This window comes from Malus sylvestris, chromosome 3 (assembly GCF_916048215.2).
Source record: "Malus sylvestris chromosome 3, drMalSylv7.2, whole genome shotgun sequence".
Lineage (NCBI taxonomy): Eukaryota > Viridiplantae > Streptophyta > Magnoliopsida > Rosales > Rosaceae > Malus > Malus sylvestris.
The window spans coordinates 5,252,489-5,263,046 of record NC_062262.1 but is presented as its reverse complement, the minus strand read 5'-3'; the positions used below and the strand labels follow the sequence as shown (position 1 = coordinate 5,263,046).

The window sequence follows — 10,558 nt, the reverse complement described above, 5'->3', positions numbered from 1 at the left end:
TGCTTGAAGAGGCAGATCAAGATTTGTGGCCAGGGTGTAAGGAGTTTAAGAAATTAGAAGCAGTTGTAAGGCTGTATCAGATCAAGTGTTTAGCGGGAATGCCAGACGACATCTTCACAACTTTACTGGAGTTAATTAAAAGAATGTTGAACGACGAACTAGAAACGATCTTTCCCTTTTCTACACGCCTTATGCACTTCTAGTATGGGGTAGGGATTTGTGCTACGGTTTGTATGAGAGGAGGGGGAGAAATGAGTCTTGTTGGCTTAAGATCATCCTTTTTATAAGTGAAAATTTATGAGATAAAATTCGATAAGGAGGTCATATTAACCAAAGAGAGTTGATGACTCGGAGGGATAATCTACAAAGCGGGCAGCTTGACTGAACGGTCAGCCACTTATCCACATACTCAGAATGATATGTATGTTGGCACTTTGGCAACACCTTAACCTTCTCTTCTCCTTCAAAAACTCCAAGACAAATGCAAAACTCGATACCAATGGCTTCAACATCAAGAACAGTACTAGGGTTAGCTATTACCACCGATCGATGCAAGATAACCGGCAAGCTATCAATGGCAGCAGCATCGAGCCCTAGCGACTGATGCACTTGTGGCAAAGATGCAATATTTGTAGCACTAGCGGTGGCTGTTGAGAGACGACCTTTGATGCAAGCCCAATGAGCATAGAAGAATAGGGTGGCGATGATGAAGATCAGAGAAAAGAAGAGGACTAGTAAGTGGCCTTGGCTGTAGGTGTGAAAGTCAGAGGAGTTGAGATCACTGAAATGCCGCTCAAAGAGTTGTGAGTTTTCGGATGCCATTAAAGTTGTAAAGGAGGTTTTGACGAGCCTTTGGTGGGTTCTCTTGGGTTTAAATGGTGGTATTGGTGTGGGTTCTGACGGCGAGGGCCGTGTGTTTGGCTACTCTTCAAGCATGTTCGAGAGTACTTTTGTAGCAGAATATGGTCACAAGCACTTTTGATGGAAGCACTTTTATCAGTTATCTAAAAATAATTGCCAAACATAAGAAAAACTTGCATGAAATAGAATGTCAGGTATCCAGTTCTGGCGATATAGGCTAGTTTAATTATAAATATGGGCTGTCAGTTCGGGCGTTAGGTAGTTGTGAGCATTTGTGTTAGTGCAACTTCTCAATATTGAACTACTTGCATGTCCTACTTATGTGTTACGTGAGTCGTAGATGAGTGGATATATTGGCAACTTTTGTGTGCTTTCACTTCAAGCTCTTTTTGTTTTTCTTTTTATGCATTGAATAATGTTATTTAGGCACAAAAAATTGATCGCTTTTGTGATACATGATACTATTTCCTGCTTTGAGCTTCGTTGTGAATCGATTATTACTTTAGCCAAAAATGAGAAAGAGGATTTGTAATGGCAAAGCCACAACATTGCAAGGAGGTGCAACCGCACCTCCGGTCATCGGAATCCTCATGAAAAGTGAGGAATCCGCCACTATAGACATGCACGGAAGGGTTGAGTGGTTCTTGTTCATAAGATTAAGACGAGTTGAGTCGACTGAGGGTGGTGGCCGAGATCGGATCCGCCGAAAAATGCACATGAAAAATTTGCAGAAAACCTAGTCGAGACGCAGGGAACCGGGTCGTCGGGTCGGCCTCGCAGGTTGGACTTTCCAGGAATGTTAAGGCTCCTCTAGCTTTGCTGGAGATACTATATACAGAAGGTCCAAAAGACCAATTTGCTCTTGTCTTTGCTCGCTTAGGCCATCTCCAACCGATGGCTGGTCAGAGAGCTCGTTTGAGCCCTCTGGCCCTCCAAGATTCTCCCAGATATTAATATTTTAATGAACAGTACATGGCCATATTTGCCTCCGTCTCCAACCGAGGGCTCGTTTTAGTCCTGTCACAAAAAACCGTCTCCAACCGAGGGTCATAGGGCCAAACATAATTTATTATTTAAATTTAAAAACTACAACAACTTAAATTTAAAAACAACAACTTATATTTAAAAACTACAACTACAATTTAAAAATGACAAATTAAATTTAAAAACTACAAATTAAATTTGAAAACAACATTAACTTAAATTTAAAAACTACAGTAACTTAAATTTAATATCTATAATCAACATCATCTTCTTCATCATCCACCATCGTAGGAGTATAGTCAGAGGTCAACAACTGTTGTCGGCTCATAATTTCTTTTTTTTCTATCAAAATAGGCATTACTCATTGGAGTGTAATTCGATGTGTTCATTTCCATATTCTTATCATCCATCTCTTCTTGTATTTGTTTGGCCCGTTCTTCATGCCTACATTTTCTTTCTTCCGCCTCAAGGGCATTTTGATCCGCCAATAATCGCAATGAGGCCGCCACTTCATGTTGAGCAGCGTAATCATTATTTGCCTTGCCCTTTCCCTTCAACCTTCGCGCCTTGTTTTGTCCAATAGCCCTAGGTATGGAACCTTCACCCGAAGACAAATTTTCTACGCTTGTTTGTTGAATGGTTGGAGATCCATCTTCATTCATATCTACAGTTGAGGATGTAGTTCCGAACACTGGCGTAGGAGTTCTTTGTGGTGGATCTTCAAATAACACCCACCCTTTACAAATTTCCCAACAACTGTGAAACCGAAAGGGTTTCGAGCTGCTCTCCATATACAATTCCTCCGCTTGGCGTACCTAGAAAAAAATTAAAGGAAATTAATTTATGAAATTAAATGCAATATAATTAAATATTTAAAATAAATTGTGAAAACACTTACTTCGTTATAGTAATTAGCGCTGCTTTCATGTCTACTTGCGGCTGCTAACAATGATTGATGCCATTTGTTCAAACTTGGTTGAAGATGTTTCTTCCATCTTGAAGAACAACTCTTGTGATTTCGAATATTCACTAGAGTGGTGCCTTCATAGAACTCTAAGTATTTTTTGGACACACGAGTCCAAACACCGTGATTTGTTTGACAATTCTCCCTCACACTATCTTTTGACACCCATCTATAAGCCTTGCAAAGAGCTTCATCTTCTTTTCGGGTCCAAGCCCTACCTTTCATTGCAGACGAGGCCATTTGAAAATTATTGAAAAAATTGAAGGATATATTTTTGAAAGAGGAAGGAAAATATGAGAATTGAAATGGTGTAGGAATGGTGAAAATTTTGTGAGGAATGGTGAATGAATGGTTTAGGTATTTATAGGAAAAAAAAATAGAATTTTTGAGAATTAAAAAAAAAGGCCCCAAAAACCTAAAAAAAATAAAATTGAAACCAACGGTAACTGGCGCCAGCTAGACGTTGGATTCAAAATTTTGAATAAGAAATCGTGTCGGTTAGAACCAACAAGAATACATTTATTATATTTAACCGACAAGATTATGTGGTTTCTGGCCAACCCCGGGCTGGTTGGCTGCTTGCAGCCAGCCCTTCAGCCCTCTAGCCCTCTAGCCCTCTCCGATCCCGTGGGGCCCTCCCAGATTCCAGAGCCCTCTGGCCTAGCCCTCGGTTGGAGACGGTTTCGGGCTATTTTCGGCCCTCTAAGCCCTTCGGTTGGAGATGACCTTATCTCCTTCATTATAACTCTATTTCGCGAATGGTTTTCGCTTACGAGTTTGTGGGATCAAGCTCCATCGGAAAATATTAAGAGTGACCACGAAAGGTCTACGAATTTTAATGACTACTGACGAACAATCGAACTTTGTAACTAGTCAACTAAAATTATAAGATTATCGAAAATAATAATAATTTCTCGAAAATACGAAATATGAAAATTTGAATATTAAAATTCGAACAGAATTTCACATTTATCTTTTAAATCTCGCCCCCTCCCCCAACATCCTGGCCTCACGGTTGAGGATTTGGAGTTTGTAGGAAAATAAAAAGCCTTCTAACATAAATGTATTTAATTTGGTAGTTGGGCCAAGTTCAATGTTAGTTAGAACTTCAGAAGTGCACTTTTTGAGCTCAGTTTAATTCAGAAATGTGGAGGGTCCAAAAAGTTAAAAAAATAAACCAAAATAATTAAGCAAGATTGGTCCCGGCGGGGCTCGAACCCGCGACCTTCGGCTCATAAGACCAACGCTCTAACCAACTGAGCTACGGGACCAATTGTCATGTGTTTTTCAAAATTCCTTTATCTATAATGTCGAAGAGGCCATGTACTTTTCATTTAGTTGCATTCCATGTACTTTTCATTTAGTTGCATTCCACGTACTTTTCATTTAGTATGAGTAGTTAGATATGACATAGAAGGCAGAAACTAGATATATGGTAAAGTAAAGATAAAGAACGTGGGCCAACGTTTGTTGGCTATTTCTTATTTCTTTTGTCCAAGCGAAAGTAGAAGCGAAAAATCAAGCTCAACGTAAAGATAAATGATTTAATTCACTGAGCTACAAGTCTCATTGTAAACTAAATAATTAAGTAACTTCTTTCGCATCATGTTAGTCTAATCTATTTTTGGTAGTGATACTGCTATCCAATCTTCATTTTGTTCAAAAACGTTTTCCGTTTAATTAGAAGAAAAACAAAATGTATTTGAAGCTAATAAATCCAAATTCAAATACTCATTTTCGTTGATAAATAAAAGTTACCTTTTTTTTTTCTTTTCAATTTGATGCGAGAACAACATATATTGTTAATTTTTGGAACCCATCTTATATAACTCATAGAGGTAGAACCCAATCGCCCAATTGATGTTAACATTTTCGATTTCGTTCCTCTACTTCTTCTTACAAAGATCCAAATGGAGATGTGATTACAACAGTGTGCTACTAGGGCAAATTCTATGCCCAAAGGGCAAGGATGGACATAGAGGTAGAGCCAAGAACAAGAGCGATGAACGACGTTTTCCGCAGCCATGAGTTAGAGCTCATCATCTTGTTGTGGAAGAAATCGAGAGCAATGAGATCGACCAGAGCCATGTAGATAAGTATGCCCGAGGAGAAGGAGCCTAACAAACCCTCCAAGATTAGGGCATTAGGGTTACTATCGTCATAACCTGTCACAGAGAATAAGATCATCCCCAATACTATCCCCATTGGAGTTGTCACTGCAAACATGAAGCACATGTAGGCTGTTGTCCCAAACTTAAATCCTGCCTGCAATTTTCCCAACTCATGTATGTTAGAAGCTAGGTGCACGCAAAAGCACTTTCATTATTTGTCACAACATATAGATAATAGTATTCTATTTTAAACTACTCTACGATCTTTACTTTACGAGAAAGACTTTTACGGTACATATATACCTTCATGGTTGTGTCCTGTGTCAATAAAATAAAAATACATATACGTTATGATCTATGTCTTTATTCTTGTTTCAGTATTTAAATCACTTTTAAAACAATTTCAATTTTATGCTCGTTTAGAAGTATTTTTGAGATGACTAAGCTTTTTGTGAAAATGTTTTAAAAATCAATTTCGTAATAAAAATCTAAATAGATCCTGAAAAATTACTTTAATTGCTTTATGTAAGAATCATATATCTAATGCTTCTTTTAAAAACTACTTAATATACTTCTAAAATTCAAATAAATTTTACAAAAAAATATTTTTAATTATTTTAAAAGCACTTCTAAACTAAATTTAATCGTACCGAAGTATGCTAGAATTTTTAGACAATAACAGCCCAGAGTAGTAGAAGTCAGTCATCGGTGAATAAGTCAAAGGATGTAAATCATTGGGCCCGCAAACAAGAAAAATGTAATAAACAACAAAATCTAAGTCGTCAATATTTATCTCCTAAATTCATTTTATTTTTCTGATTAGAAAGGATAGGGTCAATTGCATCAACTAAATAAGTAAAAAATCAAATTATTAAGATATTTAAATTAATTAAATTTACCTGAGCAATGCATCCTCCGAGTCCCATCCCTTCGAAAATCTGATGAAACGACAGCGCAGCGACCAACGGCCGGATGGTGCACTGGTTCTGCGACATCCCCATCGTCACCCCAATTATCACCGAGTGGAAAATAATCCCGATTTCCAACACCTGCGAAACCAGCCGCTGCTTCATCCGGATCAACATTTCCTCACTACCCCCACCACTATTACTCTCCACACCCACCGCCACCGCCACCTCCACATCCATCGCCAGTTTGCTATTCTTACCCTTCAGATTGCTATTCTTCCCCACCAATTCCTCCCGCGCCCCCACAGGCACCACCTCGTATCCGCCGTGACCGTGGCCACCGACGGCGGAGTGGGACTCCATGTGGGAGGTGGCGGTGAGGTCGACGAGGAGGGCGATTAAAGCGCCGATCATGGTGACGAGCCCCGAGAAGGGGTAGTCCTTCCAGGGGTGGTGGGATGACACACGGCAGTCGGAGAGGGCGAGGAAGGCGTCGGGGAGGACGTGGACGAGGGACGTGGAGAGGATGACGCCAGCGGCGAAGCACTTGATGACGAGCGTGGCTTTGTCGTACGCGGGCTTGCCTTGGAAGTAGCGGGAGAGGAGGACGGGGGACGATATGCCGACGACGCTGGTGACGAAGATGACGGCGATTGAGATTAGCTTGAGGTGCGCGGCGGCGCGTCCGTCTCGGCAGGAGAGGGACCGAGCCGTGTCCGATACGCAAGACGCCATTTTCCGATATAATCCGATTCGCAAAATTGAACTGACTGTGCGGTGCAGTTTTTTACTCTGCCCTCCTCCACCCCAAAAACCCAAAAGTTCAACTGACTCTGAGGCCGATATAGTTTGTGGACTTTTTGTCTTGCTGGGAAGATGGAGAGAGAGAGAGAGCGAAGGGGAGAGAGAAGGGGAGAGAGATGCTTGTGGGATTGAATTGTGTGGGTCCGGGTTGTGCTGCCCAGCGACTGTACGGTCTCGTAGTCATTTGACAAGGAGGATGGTGGCATGCTGCGGTGGATATCCGTGATTTTCCATTGTTGTCAAGTGTGGAATCGGGATCCGTCCGGAGCTTTGGATCAAAAAAATTTGGACCTTTCGATTTATCTCGAAACGAAATTGGAGTTGTTGAATTCTATGAAGTGGCTAGCCGAATGAGTTAGTGGAACACCGTTGGATTTAATTTGGATGATCCGGATTTGTTGCTTCTTAAACTCCGAACACTAAGGTTCAGAGTGAATCCAATTCCGTCAAAGTGTGATATGTGTGTGTTTCCACTTCCAAATTTTTTTAAGGAAGGAAGTTAATTGCTTTTGTATACTAAAGAGAAAAAAAGAAGAAAAAGTTTTTTTCTGAACAATGAAGAAGAAGAAAAAGTTGGCTACTTTTGTTCTTGTATGGATCGATCGATGGTGAATTGCAATGGGAGTAAAATGTTAACTTTGCTTCGAAAATCTGTACATTAAGTTATGAACTATACGGTTGCTTTTAGACTGTTAGAAGGTAAATCAACGCAAACAAATTGGCAGTTGTTGGAGAGGTCTAAGATCTTCTAAGCACTTTGTGCAAGATTTTCGTATCGAATTTAGGGCACGTTGTTTCAAAAATTGTGGTTCTGTGATGAAACTAGTACAGTATTCTTAACACGGCCATCCGTGCCTTGTGTAAGTGACATATTCAAGATTTTTAATTTCATTGCCTAATTTGTTTTTAATATTTCCTTTGATGCATTTAGTCGAGCACTTAGTGAGCATATCGTTATCTTTCTAGTTCTATCGATAGCTTTCAAGGCGTGATGTCGAGCATCACTTGCCAAGGCGTGATGCCAAGGATTAGGATTCTTTTTCTTCCTTTTTTCATCCCCTTCCATTCCATCCTCTCATATTCTCTATTTTGTCTTTCTCTTTCTATAATAAATTAATATAAGATGTTGACGTGGCTTAACCGTGACCGTTCAAATAGAAGGGGAGGGAAGGAGAGGGAAAAAGAGAGAGGAGAGAATCCTACTCTTGCTGCCAAACCTTGTCCCAAGGAGTGTGGCTGAGTGTTGTCCCAAGGTCTGTTGTGCATCACTTGTCAAGGCCTGCTGAATTCTGTGTAAGAGGCATTTTATTGAACAATTTGTGAGCATTCTAAAGTCTCATACTGAATGGATATAGAATCCTCTGGCGACCTTATACCAATTAAATTCCCAACTTCTTTAGGTCCTGGAACCCATAGGATAAGACCCCTAAATCTGTCACTGCTTATGTTTACATGTGAATAACTTGCTCATGATGGTATTACGTCATTAACGTCTATCTAACCCAATGTAACTAACACAAATTTCACAGCGAATACATCTAAATTAGTAACTTTTATTTTCAGTTCAAAATTTTAATTTGGAAACCTTTTTCTTCCCGAAAGAGATGCATCATTTTAAACAAGATGGCCCTATATGAATTCCATTAATTTGTTGACTGAAGACACCTTCCCAACCAAAAATAATACAACAATTTAAAGTGGTGGGGTTCTAATATTGCTTTCAGAAATGCAAGCCAGTCAGCTGATGATACCTCAGCTATGAAAATTGATAAACCATCGCACTTCCTAAATCACTTTAATTTCTTTGTTCAAATAGTGGACGATTTAAAGTAAAGATCTATTTTTTTTATTGTGTTACGGATTTGTAAGTGTCTACCACTAAGTTCAATCATACGGTTTATAATTTTAACTATCTAGGCTCAATAGTTGAGGTAGGTAATGGGTCATTGAACCTTTTTAAGTGTATTTTTGTGGAGAGCATGAATCTCTTACCAAAGAAATAAGGGATTTTGTACGTTCTTATAAGTAATTGGGTTACTTCTCATATTGTCAATTAGTTTTGTGGTGGAAACTCAAACTTTTTTTATGGTATCATGACAGGTTGTTCTATGTGTGGAGCCGAATGACCACATGTGCTTCATGTCACACGGTTTGTTTTGTACATGTTCTAGGCTTGTAAATTCGGCACAAGTAAAGGGGCGTGTTGTCATATGGAAAAAAGAGGGACCTATGTACTTTTAAACTTTAAGTTATTGTATTTATCTTATATCAATTTATTCATCATATAAAAATTCTATGGCTCTCCGAAGTATAGGCCTACTCTTAACTTTTTAGATGTTCTTGATTTTGTATTTTTGACCAAATATCTAACAATTATAAAAGCTGGAGTATCCAATACTTCAAAATATGATGGAAAAAACCATCATCCTATGCTACTTGAGCTTGAGTGCACTTTTTCTTGCATTTGACTTGACGAAATTGAAAGATATAATATTATTATTTGTGAAAGAGAATTGTTTGAAAATTTTCGTTGTGTTTTAGGCTTGAAGAAACAAGAGGGTACATTGCAGGAGTCCAGCAAGTAGTAGTCAAATGCCCAGCAATTCCAGCTGAGGAGGATTTCCCTCTCAAAGGCCCAACAACTCAGTTGTCTGGACTATGTAGCAGGTTCTCTGTCAAAGACCTTTGAGACTGGTCTGGTAAAAATTTGGATCAAATCCTGGCCTTTCCAATGCTGGGTCAGTTAGTATTTCTCTCATGTGGACGAAATATGCGAACGAACTATCTTAGTTGACAAAGATGCCGAGGTTATTGGCAGAATCGAGTTCTAAAGACCCGTATAATGCACGAGTAATCCGGTTTGATTTTAGAAATTTTAAAAGTCGAAACTCTTGTCGTTTTAGTTGTCGTGACCGATGTCCAGTTGCGGAGCCGATGGTTCATGGTGCTACAGTGCTTCGTGTTTTAGCTGCAACCTTTACTCTTTCTTTTCCCCTTTTGAGATTGAGTTCAAAGTTTTGAGTTGTGAAATTTGAAACTATTACAATAATTTGGAAAGTGGGGAGTTTCGAATCCAGGATACATGGATAGGAACTCAACACTTTATCCACTAAGATATTAGACCACATGCGAACTTGAGTTATATTTGTGTAACTTTGAAGTAACAAGTTATTGATTTGGATTTCAATGGGGGATTAGACAAAAATATAGAATAAACAGAGGATGTAGATGCACAAGATGAAATTGGTGAAGACAAAGCTGAATTTGTGCTACCAAATACAGAAGATGAGTTAAAACCAAAAGTTAACACATAACAGTATAAGCATTCATAAATTTCAGCAAGTTTTCATCAACGCAACTGATAAACCCAAGTCAATAATATTACTCCAACTCAAACTCAATTTAAAAATATAAACACTGAACACATTATGTCAATAAGTATTCATAAACCTACACAAATCCTAAACAAAGCTTCATGAATTTAGAAAAATTTAGTTCATTTAGAAATTTCAACAAGTTTTCATCAACACAACTCAACCAAGTGAAAAATATAACTTCAACTCAACCCAGTCAACAATATAAACCCTAAACACAACCTGTCAACGAGTATTCATAAACTCACATCAACCCTAAATTTCCACAAATTTAGAAAATTTCATTAATGGGTACTTCTCCCCTTCTAATCTCCCTCTCATTCCCTCCTCTCCTACTTGAACTGTTACGATTAAGCCACATTAACATCTTATATTGTTGATGCACAAAACCGGAGGTCTTGGAACAACGTAAATCCGACTGTGAATCTGCAAGAAATGTAAATAACACAAGATGTATCGTGGTTCACCCCAACGTTTGAGCTACGTCCACACTGATATTGTATTTCTCTGAGATGTTGAAGAGGGAGAGAGAGAGCTTCTGAGGGTGAGAGA

General features: G+C 39.0%; 2 protein-coding genes and 1 non-coding gene across 3 annotated transcripts; all 3 read right to left on the bottom strand.

The window, feature by feature from the left end:
- Positions 1-321: 321 nt before the first annotated feature.
- LOC126615477 (RING-H2 finger protein ATL66-like) lies at positions 322-822 on the bottom strand. Its single transcript, XM_050283296.1, has one exon. It carries the CDS (start codon positions 820-822, stop codon positions 322-324), a length of 501 nt encoding a protein of 166 aa, XP_050139253.1.
- Positions 823-4,006: 3,184 nt separating this feature from the next.
- On the bottom strand, positions 4,007-4,080 carry TRNAI-UAU (transfer RNA isoleucine (anticodon UAU)). The gene has a single exon. It is a non-coding gene; the product is annotated as a tRNA-Ile (tRNA).
- Positions 4,081-4,606: 526 nt separating this feature from the next.
- LOC126616378 (zinc transporter 6, chloroplastic-like) lies at positions 4,607-7,019 on the bottom strand. Its single transcript, XM_050284433.1, has 2 exons — positions 5,820-7,019; positions 4,607-5,074 (listed from the first exon to the last, which is right to left on the bottom strand). Exons 1-2 carry the CDS (start codon positions 6,561-6,563, stop codon positions 4,760-4,762), a joined length of 1,059 nt encoding a protein of 352 aa, XP_050140390.1. The 5' UTR covers positions 6,564-7,019; the 3' UTR covers positions 4,607-4,759.
- Positions 7,020-10,558: the final 3,539 nt, after the last annotated feature.

Coding starts and splice junctions, on each gene's coding strand:
- LOC126615477 (XM_050283296.1), bottom strand. CDS start 822: ATGGCATCCGAAAACTCACAACTCTTTGAGCGGCATTTCAGTGATCTC.
- LOC126616378 (XM_050284433.1), bottom strand. CDS start 6,563: ATGGCGTCTTGCGTATCGGACACGGCTCGGTCCCTCTCCTGCCGAGAC. Junction 5,075..5,819: donor TCGGAGGATGCATTGCTCAG/GTAAATTTAATT, acceptor GGAAAATTGCAG/GCAGGATTTAAGTTTGGGAC.